We start from the raw sequence: 22,179 nt of genomic DNA, 5'->3' as shown, positions 1-22,179 counted from the left end.
GAAAAGTGCTGAGTGTAGGAAGCTAGCAGGTCTGGGAGTGGAGGTGTGGGTTGGGAAGCCACACAGGATGAACACGCTGAGAAGCCATGACAGGTGGGCACGGGTAGGAGGCTAGGTGCACAGTTGTGGCTCTCCAAAGAGAGTGGAATAAACATGACGTCATCATCTCCCCGCCTCCTAACCAGGCTCTGCCTCCTCTCACACCATCACCCACGTTTCTCTGGGTGTTTCAGCTTCTTCCCGAGCACTGGGCTGAGAGTTACACTAGGCACTGCAGGGGCCACACAGGGCTCATTCTAAACTAGGAGGGGATGCAAGTCTTCCCTGCCCCTTAGGGAACCTTGTTTCTGAAAGAAAAGACCTAATAGCATTGTGCACGGTGGCTTGTGCTTGGAGTTCAGAGGATGAGACAAGAGGCTTGTGAGTATGGGTGCTATCAAATGGTGGAAAGGGGGAGTAGGGACGGAGAAGGAGAGGGCAGGGGAGGAGAGGAAAGAGCACACACCATCACCAGCACCCCAAGGAGAGGGGCTGTCTTGCACCTCAGTTTGGATATGGGCAGTTTGGCAAGAGAACAATCTTTTCTTTTTCTTCTTCTTCTTTAGATAGAGCCTTGCTAAGTTGCCTGGACTGGGCTGGAATTCTCACTGTTGTAGCTCACATGGCCTTGAGCTTTCAGTGTTTCTAAGATCTCAGCTGCACACCACCTCTGAACGAACGCTTCTGAAGAACACCCAGTCTCCTTCAGGAGCAGAAAGCTAACACCTAGTTAAATGCATCAAAAATGACCTGGGAAAGGATTTTAAAATATCTCCTTTATTTTAAAAAAACAGTCTCCCTTTTTTTTTAAGTTTTAAGAACTTCTCTAATACATAAAAACTTTGCCGCCACTTAGCACTTCTTTCCTGAGCCCCGCACTCCTGCTTCTGGCTGCAAGCCCCAGAGGAATAAAGCCTCCAACCCTTGAACTCACGAGCCAGAGGTCAGAGCATGGAAGAAGGGAGTTACTGGTCAGAAGGAGAAGTTCATTTGCACAAAAATATAAATTGTGAAGGATGAGACCAGCACATACACGTATGGATTGATCTACAATCCGTATTTAAAAAAAATAGACCCAAACTGTCACTTTACATTTGTAATATTATACAAAATAATATATTTTAAAACAACACACACCCGCCTGCACAATCTCACACACGGACATGCACACAGACACAAACAAGGTGCTAGTGGCCCCTCTGCACTTCTTTTTGTGGGGTCAAGTGTGTCAGTAGGCAAAGATGACATGGTAGGTGACCTGGTGGCCATTGTCCCAGGCATAGAGGAGGCGGTCCTTGGGGTTGTAGTCTATCTGGGTGGTGTAGGAATACTCATTCTCAAACAGCAGCCTAGGGACAATCTGTGTGTTGGTGTGCGTGTCAAAGGCATACGAGATGTTGGCATTCCTCTGGTTATAGCTGTCCACAGCATACAGTACCCCGCAGATGACAAAGCAGTTGCCATAGAAATTCCGCCGGAGCCCAGTGCGCCACGTGGTCTCCTTCTGCGTGCTCAGGTCCACGGCATTGAGCTTGCTCAGGACAATGACTTCCTGGCTGAAGCCCTCATCATCCAGAGCTGGGTAGATAAGCCACAGGCCGTTCTCATCTACAGCAAAGTCCACATCCGAGTGGCCCTGCCACCGCCAGGGTGTGGTCTCCTCATAGGCCACATCATGGAGCATGGCCCAGGCAGCCACATAGCGCTGCTTCAGGTCATACTTGATGATGTTACGGGTGAAGGCCCGGTTATAGTAGAAGGCGCCATTGTACACCACATGTCCCGTGCCGATCCAGCTATATGGAAGCTTATAGGAATTGCTCCAGCGACCTGTGGTGGCAAGAAGGTGGGAAGCTTCAGGGGAACATGACCTGTGATGGAACCAGCTACTGACTAGGGTTTGCACGGCTGGAATAGCACCTTGGCTCTACTACTTCCTAATGTTCTATAAGCATATCACTTGCTGTTCTCACCCAGCATCCTTGGCTGTAAAACAGCAGGAGCAATCTCACTTGTTTCACTTGGACCTTGAGTGCTCCAAGAGCCCCACGCTCGTCTATCTGACTGTGATTTGTAAACTGTTGAGGGCCCAGGGGAAAGAGGATGCTTATCTGTATTTCTAGATTGGTTCAAGGTCATCCATATCCCAGGCGTTGGAACCGAGTCAAGAGAGCACAGAGTGGGAGAGAGAATGATAGAGGTGACCACCCTTCTGGGAAATGCCCTTCTGCTATCCATAAAGGATGTCCTGCTTCTCGTGTAGCACCCCTGTGCCATGATCAGCAGAGGGCGACGAGTCTGGGAAGGCACTGCCACATTAGAGCTGACTTACAAACCTTGTTTGAAGTTCTCCAGATTTCGGAACTCTACCAGTGTGTTGCCATAGTAATAGTTGGTTACGTAAATCCGGTCATCCTTGGCTAGGGGGTCCTTCATCCAGGCCCCTTCATTCCGTCCGTATGTGTTCTGGGTGGTCGGCCCCGTGATTGTAGACAGGGTGTCCTTGCACCTTCCTAATGGAGAAGAGAGGCGTGAAAGGGTTGGAGTGATCGAATGGTGCCCTCTATGCTCCTTAAGTTTCTCCTGGCCCCTCCAGTTGAAGTCTTGGCAACATTTAGCAGCCCTGTGTAACCTGACCCCTGGCATCCCAGCACCATCCAATGCTACATCCGTTGTGCAGTCTGCATTCTACTCCCACAGAGCTGTCCAGAGTCAACATGGTAGGCCACCGTGATGCCACCCTACCTCCATTTCTTTGATCCTACCCTTTATTAGGCAAAGATCCAAAGTAATTTTGGGGTACTGTACCATCTCCCAGAATGTTATTCTGTCCTGTTCTGTTGAGTTCTGCCACCATGAGCATACCTCTATTACAGAACATGCCCCCTCTCCTCGCTCTCTCACTCTCTCACTCTCTGTCTCTGTCTCTCTGTCTGTCTTTCTCTGTCTCTCTCTGTCTCTCCTCTCTGTGTCTCTCTCCCACATCTATCCTAACAAGAACATAAGCACCAAGGAAGCAAGGACTATGGCTTTCCCTGTGTTCTCAGAACCCAGGACACAGAGTATCTGGTGCACCATAGACACCAGCAGATGGTCTGACACTTGGGTGTGAGGATTGAGAACAGAGAGAAGTGTGTGCAGAAAGAACTCTGACAAGGACGGCCAGGAGCACACAGTTGTACCCTACCAGCCTGGATCAGCTCTGAGTGGCATTCATGTCCCTAGGGAACTGTTACAAGTCCATGCTTTATCTATTCCTACCAGGGACAGGCTGTCTGTCAACCCTGCTGGGGACATTGGAGGGGAGGGTACCCATTAGCTTACTCTAGTTGTAGGGCCTCCTTTAAAACTCCAGTTTTCCTTGGTGGAGCAGGAATCCAGCCATTCTCCTCAAAGTACCTCTTTGGAATGGCCTGGTACCCAGGAAGACCCTGCCAGACCACTAAAAGTATTTAGGATTGTAATCTAGACTAAACTGAAATGCTTGATGTGTGGCATTACTGGACACGGGCTTGGATGACACTGAAGTCACATGCAAGTACTCGAGCGTGCATGCTTCTATTCCTGTATCAGTGGGCCTGATGAAAGAGAATGACCGGAGAACCAGATACCCCTGATCTCCAGAGATTCCTCAGGGTCTTCTGACCACAGGCACCAGCAAATACCGTCCCCCCTGCCACCAAGACCTGCGGGCCCTGGAGAACAATAGTGTTGAGACAGATTAGTTCTTGACACTCGGGGTAAAAATCACATAGGTCTATGGCTTCGATTCAGAGTTTTCTAATTTCCAAGTGACTCTATGTCCAAAAGCTTCCAGCCTGCTGCATGAAATCTGTGTTCCAGTGATCTGAGGCAGGAGGAACCCAAGAGCTATAGCTGGCAGTGTGGGGAAGGGCAGTTGTGCCTTAGCCCTGGCTCTGGGGTAGACATGAGGTAGAACTGGGCTGATTGGTGTTTTCCAGAGAGGCCTTACAGTCAGGTGCACATGGCTGGCTTTAGGCAGCTCTGTGTGGGGTTGATGGGGTTCTATTCTGACAGAGTGGGGAGAGACCCTGTCTCCATTTGACAAACAACAGAAACCACCCACCAGTGCCTCATTCCCTCATATCTGAGCTCATTTGTTCAAGACAATAAAACAGAAGTCTCCAGCTGAGCCTGGCAGCAGGCAGATGGAAAATAATCTCATTTTCTGGCACTAAGTGGGAGCTTGAGTGCCAGCAGAGAAGCCACACTCCCGTGCCCCACCCCTACCCCCCTACCCCTGCACACTGAGGTGAACCCTCTCGTGCCATCCCCAGGCAGCCTTGTTTTATGTACCTCTTTCCTTGGCAAAGTCCCACAAGGACACTGACTCTCTACCAGCCATGCCTTGAAGCCCAGTTGCCCTAGTCACACCCATCTCTCATTACACATTAAGGTGTCAATGGCTCTGGAAGCTAAAATCAATTCTTTATTTCCTGGACAGCTCCAGGAATAACCAAACCCCTAAAGGGTTCAATCTCAGCCCTAAGGTGCTCAGCGGCAGGACCTTGATGTAGGACTATCACTAGATGTGGGCTTGGAGCCAATGGCCTGGCCTCCATTTTGGTCTCACTACTAACTCAATTTGGACTGTTGCCCCTATGATGGCGTCGGACCATAACTTCTCCACAATGCACCCAGAGAGTTCGTCCTGACCACAGAGGGTGATCTGAGTGGCTGCTCTGTGATCAGCAGTGTTAACTGTCAACTTGACAGACTATGTATGGAATTGTATGGGAGATGGACCTCTGGGAGCTCCTATGGGGGATTATCATGGCTGTGTTGCAGTGGGATGACCTGCGCGGTTAGCAATGCAGTACCACATAGCTATTACCCAAGCTTTCTGATTGGGGATGTGTTATGATCAGCCGTGTTGAGCTCTTGCTGCCTCAATTTCCCCTCCATAAAAGGTACCCAGCACCATATGCTGAAATAAACCTTCTTTCCAGTGAGTTGTTTTTGTTAGAGTATTTTATTCCAGCAACAGGAAAATATGCTAAGACAGGCCCCTCAGAGATATCCAGGCCTTAGATCTCCAGACTCACCAAAGTGACCTTCTATGGCCAAAAGGATGTTGTGTGATGGAGTCGAGAACTTTGAGACTAGCCTGGATTATCTGAGTTCTAAATGTCATCCACATACCAGCGAGGAAGGGAAAATGGTCTTCAAAGAGGAAGAGGCGTTGCAATAATGGAAGTAAAGCCTGATATGGCCACTGGCCACGGAATGCTGGCAGTGAGGGGATTCTGGAAAAACACGGCCTGGGTTCTCCTCCCCTGGAGCCTCTGGAAGGAACTGGATTTCTGACACCAAAGATTCAGCCCTATAAAACTAATTTGAGACTTCTAGACTATAGGACTGCTAGAGAATAAATGTCTATTGTTTTTAGACAGCAGGCCTATGGCAGTTGGTCCGCGTGGGGATGAATACAGATGAAGTCAGTTTCTGCAACAAGGGGAGGTGTCCCTGCTTCTGCAGCAAGAGGAGAGTCCAAGCTTACAACTGAGCAAGACTGATACCCGGATCTTCAGGCAAATTTCCACATGCCGCCAAGGTACAGAAAAGCCTACAGAATGCTTAAGTCCATGCAAGAAGGCAGCACTGATGTGTGGGGCTTCAGAACATTTGAAGACACCTAGGGGTGTTAACAGACTGTGGGGTCCAATTACATCCCCATGCTCAGATGAACCTGGGATGGTTCTTCTGATGGTTAAAATTGTCAGTTTGAGGGGGATCTAGAATCATGAAGGAGACAAGCTTTGGGTAACTCTGTGAGAGATTATGGGAAGGAACTTAGCTGTGGGCAGCATCGTCCATGGGCAAGAATCCTGGGCCAAATGAAAAGAAGAACGTGACATCAGTGTGCCTCACTCTGCTTTCTGACTGTAGATAGGATGTGACCGGCTGCTTCAAGACCCTGCCATCACTGCTCCCTGATACTCCATGATGGACTACATCCTCAAATGCTAGCCAGAATAAACCTTTCTTTCTTTAAGTTTGCTTCTGGACAGGTATTTTGTAACAGCAACGAAGCAACTGATATAGTTTCAAAGCTCCCACCCATGGGTACAGACCCGTAGAAAGAAAGCAAGAGATAGTGGAAGGGTCACAGAAGCTTGGGAAGGAGAGCTCTGTCTGTGCCCCTCTTGGTCTCCCCACAGCAGGGCTGCCATAGATGATGTCAGCAGACACTAACATCCACCGAGTGCTTCCTGTTCTAAACTTGCTCATCAGCAACGCTTCAAGGCAGACAGCCCTTGCTGTAAAGCTTAGCAGGATCCCTCCCACACTCTGTTTGCACGTCATATCTTAGACAAACATAGCAGCAAATGAATGCCCCCTGACCCACTGTCAGCTTGCCAACTGGTCCCTCTGTGAGGTACTCCTTCATCCCACAAGGTGTGCCCTTCACTGTGCCTACATGTTCTTGGCCTCTCGCCACCAGCTGCTTTGCATGCTTACCCTCTCAGAGACATCGGCATCCTCCTGTTCTCTCCAAGCCTCTGTCTAGGTCAGCCACCAAGGGCCATCTGCATGGCTCCCACCCACCTCAGGAGGCAGAACCTTCCCCCCTGGCTTCCACTGTCTCAGAGTTCCCACCCCAAACCCATGCATACCTTCTTAGCACCCACTCCCCTCCCAGTTGCTTCCTCTGCTCCCAGCGCTTCCTAAAGAGTCACAGCCCAGTCTGGTGCATCCAGTGGCCTGCTTGACATCTCTCCCTGAGTGTATCTTCTGCTTCTTCAAACCTGGTTACTACCAAGCATATTCACTTGCTTCCATTCACATCCTACTGCACGTGTATCTCCTGACATAGCATGAAATCCACTAACCAAGCCAGAGGCTCGGGTTATCCTGACAGCTCCTTCTCCCATCTTCTTCAAGAGGTCTCTGAGTGAGTACACCCATTCTCCATCCTTCTCACCCCTCAGCCCTTCCCCTCCACAGACTTAGTTTAGATGTCACTGCTGCTCGTCTGGATCATCAGTTCACTGTCTTACTGAGTCACCTCTGCCTCCTTCTGGCCTGCCCACCGAGGACCGAAAGAACTGCCTGCCCCAAACTAACATCTGCTAAAGTCCTTAGGACCTTGTCATCTCTAAGTACCATATGAAGCCACAAGGCCCCATCCTTGCATCTCCAGCCCCCCAGCATTCAGAAGTCTTCACCTAACATGAACCTTCGGGCTAAGCATGTGACAACAGGCTGTCACAGAGATGGGGACAACTGAAGGGCAACAGACCCAAAGGCACTCAAATGTAGGAGCACACACACAGAAACACATTTCAGAGTGACCTCAGCCCTAAGATTGCCAGCTGGAGGCCTCTCACCCATTTCTAGTCACCGTGCCAGACACCATCATGGGGGCCATGTCCAGGGATGGCTTGATGAACCTATGACCTGTGCAATAACAGGGCCCTTATTCAAGTCTGTTCCATGTTAATGCCCTGAAGACGCCCTTCTGAAATTTTTAGTGTGGTTTGGGTGAAAAATGATGTCCCCCATGGGCACATGTATCACTTGCAAAGATTACGGAACCTTTACGAGGTTCACACTTGCTGGAAGAAGCATGTCACTGGCTTTGAGAATCACCCTGCTTCCTGTTAAGACTCTCTCCTTCCAGGGTATGGATAGAAAATGTGACCAGCCAGCTCCCTGCTCCTGCCGCCTGCTACAGTGTCTTCAGAGCCATTGTGGACCCTAGCCCTCTGGAACGGCAAGCCAAAATAAACTCTTAAGTGGCTTTGGTGGTGGTGTCTTATCACAGCAACAGAAAGATAACTAATATGGATGTGCCACAATTTTTCCTATGCCAGTCCGTGTCGTAACACCCATGTTGCTTTCCCTCCTCTGCCAAGCCTGGTTCTTCCTGTTCCCTCTGTGGTAGGTGGGGTTTCTCTCTGTCCTGTGAACCTGCGATCCATGGCTGCCTTTGGATAGAGAGCCCCACAGCAGAAGTGGGCACATGCATCTGACGCTTACTGTGCCTCCAGACAAGTTGGCCATCTCGGTCGGCTTCTGGCCCCCTCCCATGGTGAGCCCCATTGTGGGAATGACCATGCCTTGCTCAGCCTGGAACCTCATGGCCTGGCACCAAGGGGTGTGGCTTGATATGCAAACGGACCTATCCTCCTCGAGGGCCTCAGACTTTGGTCTGTATATATTTAAGGAAGCGATTCCACTCTATAGACTCATTTCTGGGGCCCGTTTCAGGAGACAGCCAGGTTCCCTGTGAGCTGAAGGCTGGGCTACAGGAGTTATTAGATTTTATAGCCTATGTCAGGGAGCTATCTGTCTTGTAGGAAGAGTCTTAGAAGCCACAGAGGCTCTGGAAAGCACAACTCCAGCCCACGTCAGCATCCTTCTCCCTGGGTGTCCCTGGAGTAGCCTCCTTGACCTAAGGCAGGCAGGCCTAGCCCCTCACACCACTGCCAGAGTGGTTGGCCAAGCCTTGGGTTTTCTCAGGCTGTGTGCTCTGTGGGGGAGACATTCTTTACAGATCATGATAGATTCAAATTCGAGACAAACGCTTGCTGCTATGGTCGCAAGCTGACTGTCCTCTTTGTCCTTCCTCCCCCGCTGCTGCCCCTAACTGGCCCCTTCTAAAAATCACATCAGACTTGGCACTGATAAAGTCTAGGAATCTGCCAAGCTGTGGCCATTTAGCACAAGCATTCTAGTTCTCCATGGCAGCGGAGCAGAGGCACTGGGCTCCTGGGTCCTCAGTCTCTTCAGAGCCCAGGCTGCCACTCGACCCTGCCAAGCTCTCCCCTCTCCCTGTCTTACAGCTAGCTATACTTCAGTGTCCAATAAAAACCAATCCCTATTTACTTGTGTTAGAAATTTTCTTGAGGATTTAACACTTCCTCGAGGATAGCTCTGGATCTCTTAGGCCATTACAAAATCAGGCCTGAAAACCTGGGTAAGATATTTCCCTTTGGAGACTATGGAATGTTGCTCATAGGCGTGAGGCCCCGTTTATCCTGAGCACTACATAAAACCTGAGTGTAGTGCTTCCCACCTATAATTTCAAAACTCAAAAGAGTCAGGAGGACCAGAAGATGAAAGCTGAGGCCAACATGGGCAGCACTGCCTTCAAAACTACAGGGCTCGGTTAGCCATGGTGGCGTGCACCTTTATTCCCAGCACTTGGGAGGCAGAGGCAGGAAGATCCATATAGATCCAAGTGAGTCTGAGGTTAACCAGGGCTATGTAGAGAGACCCTGTCTCAAAAAAGAAAATAAAAACAAATAGAAATAAAAAGCGCATGGTAATTCATCCATGCCTATCATCCTAGCACTCAGGAAACGGAGTTAGTGAGATTGTGAATGGTAGGTCCAAATGATTTTTGTTCTGTTTTGTGATTTTAGAAAGAGAAAAGGGGGGGGGGGGAAACATCTTAAACTGAAAAAAAAAATTCAAAACTGCCAACCCTCCACCCAAACCCAAACAAACAAACAAAAACAACATAACAAAACAAACAAAACACCAGCAAACTACCTTTAAAGGCCAGTGCAACTCGGTGGCCTTTTCTGACTTTTACTCAGCTGATGACCGGAAGGTATCAGCACACCATCCTTGCTTAGCCAGGCACAGGAAAGCCACGTGTTTGCAGAGAAGGTTCTAGCAACCAGACCTTATCCACCCTAACAGTGGCCAATGGGAGGCGCTTGACGGCAAGAGACGATTAGAAGTAATTAGCCAATGAGCCGGAAGAATTTAAGAACCAAGAGGATAGGAAGGACAGCCACAAAACGCCGCCATCCAGATGTGACTCGGCCCTGAACACACACTGGCTGTTAGCCCGTCACCATTTCATCATGGATTGAGGAGGTGACCATGAGGCCCCGCCTCTCCCTGAAGAGCTGTTGGGGGAGGGGGACTAGTCAGGAAGGAGGGGTTGAGGGGGGAAGAGGGGATAGCAGGAGGCATTAGGGGAGCGGTAAATATAACCACAATCCATTGTATGTACGTGTGAAATGTCTTCCCTAGGTTACACTCTCGGCCTATTCTTGGCATCTGAACAGCATACTCCATCGCTGTCACCGTCTAAGACTATTTTTTTCTGAGTAAATAGAAGAGGCGGGATCCCTCTGCCAGGAACTACGAGCCTCAGTCCAGTCAAACAGAACGCTGAGCAACAGGAGAACATGTATCCCGAGTCTCTCGCTCCTGTCACCAGGCTCATGGCTGTCAGGATACAGAGGTTTTCCACATGCACGGAACAGCTGAGCTACTAAGAGAACCAAGACTGGAGAACTCCAGATAGGTACCCATTGGCAATTACAGTGGTTTAAAGGTCCACTGGTGACAAAAACTGGGGAGGCAGGTAGGAGAGGCTGGGGTAGGAGCCAGCATGGAGACAGTGGGCGACTTCCCCTTTTGCTAGCTTGTCTATGGAAGAAGAGGCTCCCAGATTCGAACCCCATGCATGGCCTTATGACCAAAGGTAAATGGGCCTCATCTGCAGATTCTCTTCACTGTGAGTTTTCCAGCTCCCTGCACAAGGCAGTAGGGACGGTGAAACAGCTAAAAGAATTTCCACTCCCACTCAAGGGTGCCAGGAAGCTGAAGGGTGGAGTGCAGGGCCGATGGACCTGGGAAGGTGCTGGGTCTGGAGCTGTAGGTTCAGGGCAGCCCTCAGCGAGGGTAAAAGAGAGCTCTCTACTTAAGAGTCTAGCACATTCTGCAGGCATGAAGGGGGACCAAGGTCTTTGAGAGTGAAAAGGCGGAGTGGAAGAGAAAGGAAGGGAAAGGAGGGAGGGTGGGGACAGGAAAGGAGAGGAAAGGAAAGGAAAGACAGGAGAGATAGTGAAACACAAGTGAGAAGATTGGGGTTCAGGTCCCTGGAATCCACTTAAAAGTCAGGGCAGCATGTTAGTTACCTGTAGCCCAGTACTCAGAAGGCAGAGCTGGGGATTCCAGGGACAAGCTGGCTCGCTAGACTAGACTTTGCAACCTCCAGGTTCAGTGAGAGACCCTGCCTCAACAAATAAAGCGGAGTGCTATCAAGGAAGGCTCATCATGTCAACTTTGGACTGCCACACGCATGTATGCATACCTACATACACATGTGAACACACACACACACACACACACACACACACACACACACACACCCGAGAGAGAGACAGAGACAGAGACAGATAGATTGACTGACTGACTGACAGACGGACAGGCAGCCAGACCGCACACAAAAGACTTTCTCCTTCTCCAGCCTAGTCTCTGCCATCCAAGAGCTGCCTTCTTGCTGGTTTTCCAGAGATCCTATCCTAGGGAGTCTTACTACCTATGGTTGTTTGAATGATAATGCCCTCCATAGGCCGAAATGTTTGAATACTTGGTCCCCAGTTGGTGGAACTGCTTGGGAAGGACTAGGAGGTATGGTCTTGTTAGAGGATGTGTGTCACTGTGGAAGGCTTTGAGATTTTAAAAAATGTCTGCCATTTCCCATGTTCCCTCTCTCCTTACCTCCTGTTTAAAGGTCAGGCTGTGAGTTCTCAGCTGTTCCTGCAGCCAGGCCTTTGCTCCATGAATTCTAACCCTCTGAAACCACAAGCTCAACGAAATGCTCTCTTTTATACATTGCCCTGGTCTTAGTGTTTTGTCACAGCCACAGAAAAATAACAAAGGCACTACCTCCCTCTTACTTCCACTCTGGTGTTTTTCTGAGACTTTCTCCTGATAAGCACCCCTTACTATAGTACATCCTTGCAAACTTCCCCGCAGAAAACCACAGAACACGGTGGAAGAAAAGATACTTGGCCAATTGCTAACTTTGTTTGAGGCTCAGAGAAAGGTGGAGCTTTGCCAGGGTCATAGAGCCAGTGGCAGGGACAGGGGAGAAGGTACAGAGGTCAGATACGTGGCCTTTGGCAGGCGCTCCCTGTGCTGCTTGGAGCTAGCGAGACATGCTGAAGAGGGCCTGGGAACAAGGCTACCTAAGGGATGGGAGCCGTGGCTTTCCTACATGTCTGACAGAGCCGCCACTCAGCAGCATTCCAGTCCAGTCTCTTAAAGAGTGGCGACTTAATGAACAGTTGTAGTTTTCTTAAACTTTAATTTACTTTAACTCTTAGCATAGAGTCTTGCTATATAGTCCAAGTTGGCTTCAAACTTGAGCTCTTCCTGCCTTGGCCTGCTGAATCCTGGGATTTCAAATTCATACCCCCAACACCCGGGTAGTCAGCTGTTTTCCATAACTATTTCTATGTTCTGCACCAACCTCTACTCTCCTGTCTCCTTTTTCTTTGTGGCCATGGAGCTCTCTGGAACAGAAGGCCTATCTTCTTCATGCTTCTAGAATATACCTTGTACCACCGGACCTGTCCATCAGAAGAAAGCTCTCTTTTTCTGCCTTGAACATTCCGATTCAGCCTCTGAAATCAACTCCCATGGCACCCCCTTCCCCAACACCTGCCATGCTTCCCAGCAGCTGGCACAGCAGCTGGCTCTGCTTCCAGCTCTTTCACCTCCGTCAGAGCATGGCTCAGCGATCCCCTAGCATCCCCTGTGCTCCCCGGCTCTGGGTTCACTCAATTCTACACAATGGCCTATGCTACTACCTATCCCCCAGTTTCTTAGTTAAGGTTTCTATTGTTGTACTAAAACATCATGACCAAAAGCAACCCAAGGAGAAAGGGTTCATCTGGCTCATCATTAGGAAAGCCAAGACAGGAGCCTGGAGGCAGGGACTGAAGCAGTGGCTATGGATGGGTGCTGCTTACTGACTTGCTCAGCCTGCTGCTTTCTTGTACAGCTCAGGACCACCTGCCCAGGGATGGCCCCGCCCACAGTAAGCTGGACCTTCCTATATTAGTCATGAATCAAGAAAATGCCCAAGAGACGTGCCTATAGGTCAATATTGTGGAGGCATTGTTCTCAGTTGAGAATCTCTCTTCCCAAAGACTCTAAGCTTATGCCAAGTTGACATAAACTAAACAACATACCTTGTCCTACTTTGCTTTCACTCTGGGGCCACCCCAACAAGAATCCTCTGCTGGTTTGTGGCCTGGTAACCTTACTGTGGTAAGCTTTATTTAGTTGCTGATGGACACTTCAGGACTCACCCCAAACTCCCTGGATAACCCCACATTTGGAAAAGTTACGCATGGCAATATGGCGTTCATTCACACGTATTTCACAAAGGAGATTGCTACTCTCGTCGTTGACACATTTACATATGAAATACTTCAGAAATGTTCCAACAGCACCTCATGGATAAATGTGGTTATAACTGCAGTGCAATACAAAATCAATTAAAATATAAGATTTCCTTTTTTTTTTTTTACAGGCTTTCCTTTCCTAACTCTATAGCATAGTTCTCCAATGTTAACTCTTCAGCGACAATGTTGTGTTACAACTTCAAAAGCTTGGCTATCCTGCTAGATGTGAAAACCAACTCCTGGTCAGAGACAGGCATCCCCTGGCCTTTCCTGTGTTGTGTTGCTTTGGCAGAGCCAAGGGTAAGATCCAGAGCATTGCTCCTGCAAGGCCAGGGCTCTACCCCAGCTTGAGGCCTAGCTTCTGAGTTCCTGCTCCTCGACAAAGTCCGCTCTAACTTTTACCAAAATGACTAGAGGAGCACCAATCTAGGGAAGAAAGACTTACCTATGACATTCCGAATGTCATCTTCTTCTTCTGGGCTCAGTATGGGACTAGCAGAGGTTGCTTCCTGCCTGGCAGTCCCCTCTTCCTCTGCCATGTCTGTACCAACTGTGTCAGGTGACATGGGAACCAAGTGTAGAGCTTCCACAAATATGTCCCCAGGAATCATTGCTGGAGGTGGCTGGATGGCTGTGTGGGCCACGGTGGTGGGTGAGACTTGAGTAGAAGGCATCACTCCCATGGTCTCTGGAGACACTGTGGTAGTCTGCGGGCTTGCCAAGAGCTGTCTATCTGGGGCCTGGGAAGCAGGGTCAACAAGGCTGGGTGCTGAGGCAGAGGCCTGTGCGGGCTCCGAGGATAAGGCTGTGGCCTGAACACTCGCGTCAGTGGACACGGCAGCAGCGTGACGAGTGGTTGCTGGCCTGCGGGTGGCGCTCATCAGTAGGTCCTCCTGTCTTAGGAGCTGATCTTCAATGAGCAAGTCCACTCCACTGTCACCACTGAAAAGCTCGTCATCTGTGAGACAAACACAAGTTTTCATTTGTGGCACAGGACAAGGAACACTCTGGACAAGGATGGGTAGCAACCTGCACGTGAATGAGGCTCCTTGCTCCAACATGGCAATGAGGCTAGGGGATTGAATCCAGCCCGGATTTTTAACCTGGTCACTTGTATTTTCTTTTTGGAGGTGCAACCCATGGCTTTGAGCATTTTATGCAAGCCCTTTAGCTGAGGTCCATCCCAAGACCTTCCGGCTGGGGACTCAGGCATTGGCCAGGAACATGGGGAGAACAGTGTCTTCCCTTGAGAGTCTCTGAAGAACTTGTTACTATCCTTACCCCAGCCTTGTGGGGCCTGGGGAGGAGCAATCAGGAGCTATGAGCCTGGGCAGCTCACACCTGCAAGGTTAGCACTTGGGAAAGTGATCAGGAGGATTGTGAGTTCAAGGATAGACTGGAAAACAAAAGCTAAGAAACATTTTAAAGAAAGAAAATAAAGTCAGTAAAACTCCTCAGGAGTGAATAGAGTGGGTGGGCAGAGAAGCCTGAAAAGTTAACAGTAGAAGCAACATGGAGGGGAGAGGGGGAGGATTTAGGGGACGGGGAGTAACAGCAATGTGAAGCCCTGGGGCCCAGAACAAGCCTGCTGAGGCTGAGGAGAGGAGGCCAGCGTGGATACAGCAGAAGGTATGAGTGGGATATAAGGTCAGAGGTCAGAGGGAGCCAGCACTCAGATCAAGAGCAGCCTGGGGTCTCGGCACAGAGTTCGGTTTTAATTCTGAGTGAATCGGGTGAGGCTGAAGGCTCCTGAGTAGACAAAATGTGGAAGGCGAAGATGTATTAGAGGGGACATCGAGTTCTAAGTGCAAAAGAAAGAGCTAGAAAGGTAGAATGCAGAGATTCACTGAGAACAGAGGGAGAGAGATGCAGGCGGTGGGACAAGGAGAAAATACTCTAAGGGCTGGACTGACATGGGACGGAAAGAGGAGGGAGGGAGGGAGGAAGAGAAGGAGAGAGGAGAGAGAGAGAGAGAGAGAGAAAGGGAGAACACAATTAGCAGGGAGGCACCTTGGAAGGCTGTTCCCTGAGACCAGAGGAAAAGAATTGGCTGGGGCAGGGAGGGACAGGTAAGGGGTGAGCGGGTAACAGTGGCTTCCAGGAACTTTGGGCAAGGAAAATAAAGATGAGGAGACATGGATGAATAGAAGGAAGCTCGTCTATTCTTTGGGGAAAGGCAGGAAGGGTGAGGGCTGGGGAAAAAAGGCGTTGGAAATTCAGCAAACTTGAGGACCTTAGAGAGGAGCAGACGGCAGAGCCCACCTAGTATCTCCATGAAAGCCACTCTGCCCGAGCCTTGGTTTCCCTATCTGTAAACCGGAAGGACGGATCAAAGGGTGCGATGTCCCTCCAGCTCTCCCATCCTTCGCCACAGTGCCTTCGAAACCCAGAAGTTAAGTACCCTGACCAAGGCGTCTCAGCACACACCGGGATCACTGCAACCCTGCACTATGGATGGGGCATGGAATCCAATCTCGGTGCAATCCAGATGGTTGTTTCCTCCCTCCTGCCTCTGGGACTGTCCCTCCGACCCAGACTCACGCTGATCTTCTATGTCATTTTCCTCCTCAGAGACCTTGGCTTTATAGTAAGTGATCCCCCTGATGACGGTGGGCTTGGAGGCCAGCCGACCTCTCAGGTGCACCTGTCTCTGCGAGGGCTGCCGCGGCTTCATCACTGTAGGCGGGGCCAGTGGCTGCGTCCGCAGGAGTTCGATGGAGTTGATCTGCTGCGACACAGTTTCCTCCTGCAGAAACCTCTCTTCATACTGTTCCTCAGAGGGGACAAAATGGGAGGTCAAGTCACTCCCTGATCAGAGAGATGGGACAGGATGAACAATGCTGGGCCATCAGTCAAATATAGCATCACTTCCCAAGAGAGCCATGCCCTGTGCAAAACAGGACCACATTAGCTGTAGAAATCTAGTCCAATCACTGTGGGCAAACTGCCCTCTCTGCCACCTCAGTGTGCACCAGAGGGGACAAACAAGGCTTTCGTTCTGACCTTTAAGATCCAGCCTGAAGAGAACCCACCTTGCTCACTTCCAACCACATCTCCTGTTGTCGATGCTTGCTTTCCTCATGAGGAGAGTTTAACCAAATGGTGCAACAGATCATGGCCCTCCCTAAATATGGGTGTTTCTTTGGCATGAGGTAGTGATGGGCAGCTGGAAAAAATGTACACACATCTTTGCCAATCCCCCTTCACTGGGGTAAAAGAACTTCTCAGGAGAACACGAAACATACTAGTATGCCAGCTGTGTCCTTAACGGTGTCCAGCCTCCATACCATCCCTCAAGCCTCTTGTGAGGTAACTTCTACCAGAGGTATGGGGATGCCTACTCGTTGCTGGTGCCATTTCAGTGAGCACCTATCATGGCCAGCCCACTATATATTATTTTTATTTCTCATAACAATGGATCAAGGTGATGTTACAGCATTTCATGGATAAGGACACAGCCGTTTAGTAACTTAGTTGAAACGCCATCTGGCAAAGTGGCCCAGAAGAACACAAATGAAGTCATGCAGACATCAAGTAGGCCCCACTGTTACTTCTTGGGCCCGTGTTCCTCCTTACATTAAGCCACATTGTTGTGACCTCAGGTCTACTTCTTTGCCTTCCAAAAAGTGGCCAACATCTCCATGTCCTCAGGGCTGTGGTCTGGCAACTGCCCAGTGGATGGATGTGGAAGATGTTTCATTTCCCAGTGGAAAGAGCTGCCCAGGAGGCTAACAAGAGGCTCTTGCCGCAGCCCCTACCTCAAATGCCCAGGGGCATCTAATTGCTGGCACTGGTTTTCCTCTCTGTCAGAGAAGCCAGCTGTCATTTCTTTGTGGCAAACCCCAGGAACTGACTTTATTTCCAGGCTCTCGGGAAAGGGCAGGGACTGCAGCTTTTTTGTCCCAGCCAAGGATATGGAGCAAGACGGTGGACAGCCTTTGCCAGACAACATATAATTTCCTTGGATTCGCTGGCGACAAGTTGAACTGGGCGGCCACTACCCCTACCACGTTTTGATTGCCTCTCTGTTCATCCAAGAGTCTGCCAAATGATTTCACCTCCTGGCATCCAGTGTGTTCCCACACCCACTCTGCCTTTTCCACCACCAACCTAGTCTCCAGGCCTCCCTGCCAACCTTCTAGACAAGGACCGTGTTGGAAGACCACCTTACAAATAATCACTGGCCATTCCAAGAATTGTCTGACATCATCTGCAAGAACCAAAAATAACCAGCTAGAACCATCTCCCCCTGTTGCAGCTTGGTGCTCACCGAAGACACAGGGCTGCTGCATACACACGGAGGGAACGAGCCTACCCATACCTCTGGGCGTTCTGCATTTCCCTCTGTGCCTCTAGCCTGGCTGGGTGGACTGTGCTAACTTCAGCACTGAGTGCTGTGGGGACTCAGGGAAAGACTGGGGAGGACTTTGCTGAGCAAGGAGAAAAAGAGTTTGATGTGTTCGATTTGGTTTGCAGTTTGCCCTCGGGAAATCTGAGCTGGGTTCTTGAACATACCACAGAATGTGTCATCAAGACACCAGACCACATTCTCCAGCCTGGCTGACTGGGAGGCTGGAAGCAGAAGGCAAGGAATTCTGGCTGCACTGGGCAGTGGGGGCTGAAATGAGAGGGACGGGACCCAAGTGTGGGGGGCAAGTAATTTTATGTCCATTTCTGGTTCCCAGATCTTCTGGCTTTGGGGTGATGATTTCAGGTTCCCTCGGGGGTGACCCACCAGACAGGCTAAACACATGTTTCAGTGGCCAATATGTAAGGGACACTCAAAAATGGGAAATATTATTTATGAAGGAATATTTCAAAAGCATCAAAAGCCAGGTAATTGACGATTGTTCCTCAGGGATTGGCTTCTTGGGGAAGCCCACACACCATACTTTTCCAGTGCTTGTTGTCTCCAAGTCCCCATCTGTCATCTTGCCTTCAGAACACATGTACCCAAACGTTCCCAGGCCCACCATGTATGCCCCCCTGGGACCACTACAAAGAGTTTCTTTACCCAAGAATTCTCAGCCTGTAAGATGGGAAAGCAATTTGGTTTGTAGAGTGCTTATCTTGTCCAAAGTCCTGGGTTTGGTCCCTAGCACCACATAGACCTGGCATGGTAGTACACACTTGTAATCCTAGCACCTGGGAGTTGGAGGCAAGAGAATCAGGAGTTCAAGGTCGTCTTTGGCTACATAGCGAGTTCGAAGCTAGTGTAGGAGAGATGACGCCCATCAACCAACCTAACTAAGAGTTTGGAGCCTACACACAGAGCATTCAGCCCTCTCTATCCAAACTCACAATGACCCAGGCAACAGAGTCCCATAAAGCAATGTGGCCTGCTATAAATTGGATCTTAAGACTCCTAAAGGTCTATTTACTGGAGGCTTGGTGTCTAGCTCATGGTGCTATGAGGTGGTGCAAGCTTTAAAACATGGGGTTTAGTGGGAGAAGTTAGGACATAGGGCCCTAGCCCCTTCTCCTCCTTTGCTTTGCCATGCCCTGGGGCAACTGGCAGAATTGTACCACATGCTCCCCACCCGAAGCAGTGACAATGAGCTGAAACTTCTGAAATCAAGTCTTTCGACCATTCCTCTTTTTTGGTTGATTACCTCAGGTAGTTTGTCACAGTAACAGAAAGCAGAAGAAACACACTTCCCAACCTTTTATACATCACAGCATGCAGATCAGTCTCTAACTAACCCAGGCTCTGCCCAACACACACCCAGCACAATTACCCAGGACACCACTGCGTCTCAGTTCTGCCATCCACTACAGACCCAGAGGACAGTTAAAGTGAGGCTGGTCTCAGAAATGTTGCTGTCCCCCTATAGTGCATGGAAACATATTTAACCACATAGAAGATTTTTTATCTTCATCATCATCATCATCATCATCATCATCATCACCACCACCACCACCACCACCACCACCCCATCATCACATAGCCCTGTCTGTGCTGGAACTCACCACACCAGCCTCAAACTCACACAGATCTAATTGCCTCTGCCTCCCAAGTGCTGGGGTTAAAGATGTGTACCACCAAGCCCAGCTAGTAATTTTTAGAAGTCACCAAAGGAAGAGATATTTTTATGCAAGCAGGTCTGTGGCATTACCCAAAACTGTATTAGCCCTTGTGTACAGGGCTAGCGTTGTGGTATGGACACAAGTGGGTGGAAGGAACAGGGGTTGAAAACCTCTGTGCTACTCTCCAGCTGATCCAGGATCTATACCCATCTATCGGTAAGATGGGTTACTGACCTGTGTCTGGCCTGCTTTCCAGAACTTCATTGATAACCAGACAGTGATGGACATGTATAAATAAGTCCCTTACAAACAGGGGGACCATATCATTTATTGTCTGCAAGCTGAAGCATTTCCAAGAGAGAAAAAATGTGGTGTTGATAATGATGCTAAGAGAGATGCAAATGTAGATGGTCCCAGGTAGGAGCATGTATGTCCTCCTGTAAGGGACGCTCGAGCGAGAAGCATTGGATACCGTGAGAACAGTACCAAGGCTTAGAAGACCCCGATTTGAGTGCCAACTTCCACCCTTACTGAATTTCTCTAGCAGTCCATGTTGAGTGAAACTGGGCCAAGTCCTACCCATCACACCTATGGAGCCGTTACACAGAAGTGAGAACCTGGATGAGGAAGGATTCAGTCATGAATCCTCTTCAGCTCTTCCTCAAGCTGATCTCCCACTTCCAGGCCAAGGAGATGCCCTGGCGAGATGGGGCCGTACCTCTGGGTGGGCGTAGGCTGCGGCCGCATCCCTCTGCAGGGCTGAGCGGATGTCTGGCATGTTCCCTAGGATGTTGTCAGAGCAGTTCTCCTTGCCTCGCTTGTTCAGCTCCGTTCGGATTTCTTCCACATCCTCTTTGATTTGCTCATTCTCCTTGGTGAGGTTTTTAGAGACTTCCTGAGAAGGAAACAGGTTTTGAAGAAGGGTGAACATTAAAATGTTTTGAAGACAGACAGTAGGTAACTAGCAACTTTGAGCTATTCAGAGGTGGGATGGCTTGGAGCATGGAGATTTGCAGCCCCGGACGGAGATGGATCAGAGAATGGAGGTAAGACGTGGGAATGAGCTCAGAGTGGGTGATACACGGACCTGGGGATGTCTCAGAGGATGGAGCCAATGAAAAATCGGAGCCCATACATATGCCTAGCCCTGTACTGGGAACCAGTGACAGGCACTCAGGCAGTGTTTCCAGACCCAAGAGCTAGAAATACCCAGGCTACCATAGCTTCCCTTCTAATACCACTGCCATGGCCAGGGTACCCAGCTCTTTTTGTTTATTTGTATATGGTGTTCATTCTCCAGTGATGAAGAACGATGCCCACGATTCTGTTCACTCGCTCAAGTGAATCAGTCGTCCGGCATAGAGAGGAAGGGTATGGGAGTGATTTTAAATACTGTACTTACTTTGCTTTTCTATGGGCACCAACCTTTCATCCCTGCCCCCTTGCATCACTCCCATAGAAAATGGATAGGCTGACCTCAAACTTTCCTGTCTGCGCGTTTCACAGCTGCCTGAAGTGACCCCACGCTGGCAGCTGCCAGCCTCTACCCCTGATTCACACCAAGAAGAGTCAAAGCCACATCTTGGTCAGCTGGCACAGAGCAGGGGGCTGGCTGTTGTCATGGAGGAGAGACTGTTGCCGAGACTCTGCATGCCTGACAGGACAGTACGGTCAGAACATCCAAGCAAGGGGACTGTGGAAGGCAGAGCTGCGGCCGGTGTAGGTGGGATCTGAGTTACAGAGAGTCTCGCTGTCCTGTAGTTAGTTTCAGACAAAGTGACTTCATAGAGCCCCGACGCTGTTCAACTGTGGTCCTACACTAGGGTTCCATGAATATCTACAATGTTCTACCGGGGCTGCTGCAGAGAACCCGAGTTCAGGCCCCAGCACCCACATCGGGCTACTCTGTATTCCGTGTTATTCTGAGGCGCAGAACTCCCTGTAACTACAACTCCACGGGGATCTACCACCGCCACCCTCTTTGGATTCCCGCATTCACGTGTACACACCCACACACAGACACACTGACAAAAGTAATAGAAGTAGAACCCTTTAAAGCATCATGGCATGGAGTTAGCAGCATAGCTCAGCCAAAAATGGGGCTTGCTGGTGATCTGGGTTCAATTCCTGGACACGGTGGAGACAGAAAAACAACCACTGTTAAGTTGTCCTCTGACCTCCACACGCATGCTGAGACATGTGCACATGTGTGGGAGTGCATGAGAGTTGCCTGTCTGTGTATGCCCTCATGCATAAATAATAAATAAGTAAATAAAATCTTTAAGGCAATGTTGAGGATGTAGCCCAGAGGTTGTAGAAGCCTTGTCTATCTTTCATAAAGCCCCGGGCTCCATCCTCAGCTCTGAAAAGAAATACAATCAAATATTGTGTGTAACCAGGGCTGGTGGCTCAGGCCTACAGCCCCAGCTCCACAGAATGCTGCAGCAACAGAGAGAACAGAAACTCCATGGGAAGACCAACAGAGTCAACTACCCTGGACCCTTGGGGCTCTCAGAGACAGTCACCAACCAAAGAGTGAGCACAGGCTGGACCTGGTTCCTTTGCACAGATGTAACAGATGAGCAACTTGGTCTTCAAGTGGGTCCCCGAAACAACTGGAGCAGGGACTGTCCCTAAATCTGTTGCCTGCCTGCCTGTAGATCCCGCGCCCCTAAACGGACAGCCTTGTCTGGCCTCAGTGGGAGAGGATGCGCTCAGTATCCCAGCTAGCCTCAAGCTTGTAGTCTTTTGTTGCAGCCTTCTTTTTCATTATTATTAAATTTATTTATTTATGTATATATTTATTTATTTATTTATTTATTTATTTATACAGGGACTTGATGTGCCATGGGAGGGGGAGGTGTTTGATGCCCAGAGTGGGACTTTCCCTTCTCAAAAGAGAAAAGGAGAATGGAGGGGTGAGCTT

General features: G+C 49.7%; 1 protein-coding gene across 2 annotated transcripts in view; it reads right to left on the bottom strand.

The window, feature by feature from the left end:
- Nucleotides 1–795: 795 nt before the first annotated feature.
- Olfml2b (olfactomedin-like 2B) overlaps nt 796–22,179 on the bottom strand; it is a 37,192-nt gene continuing 15,808 nt past the window's right edge. Inside the window, exons 4-8 of one of the 2 annotated variants that reach the window (NM_001107195.1) lie at nt 19,972–20,148; nt 15,768–15,993; nt 13,672–14,184; nt 2,376–2,552; nt 796–1,869 (exon numbers count right to left, since the gene is read on the bottom strand). In NM_001107195.1, the coding sequence (NP_001100665.1) occupies nt 1,268–1,869; nt 2,376–2,552; nt 13,672–14,184; nt 15,768–15,993; nt 19,972–20,148 (1,695 nt within the window). In that variant the 3' untranslated portion in view covers nt 796–1,267. Of the gene's footprint in view, nt 1,870–2,375; nt 2,553–13,671; nt 14,185–15,767; nt 16,000–19,971; nt 20,149–22,179 lie in introns of both variants that reach the window. The other variant, XM_006250219.4, reaches the window with a different exon arrangement.

This window comes from Rattus norvegicus, chromosome 13 (assembly GCF_036323735.1).
Source record: "Rattus norvegicus strain BN/NHsdMcwi chromosome 13, GRCr8, whole genome shotgun sequence".
In the NCBI taxonomy this organism is placed as follows: Eukaryota; Metazoa; Chordata; class Mammalia; order Rodentia; family Muridae; genus Rattus; species Rattus norvegicus.
The sequence above is the reverse complement of the archived record's forward strand: the minus strand, read 5'-3'. Positions and strand labels throughout refer to the sequence as shown.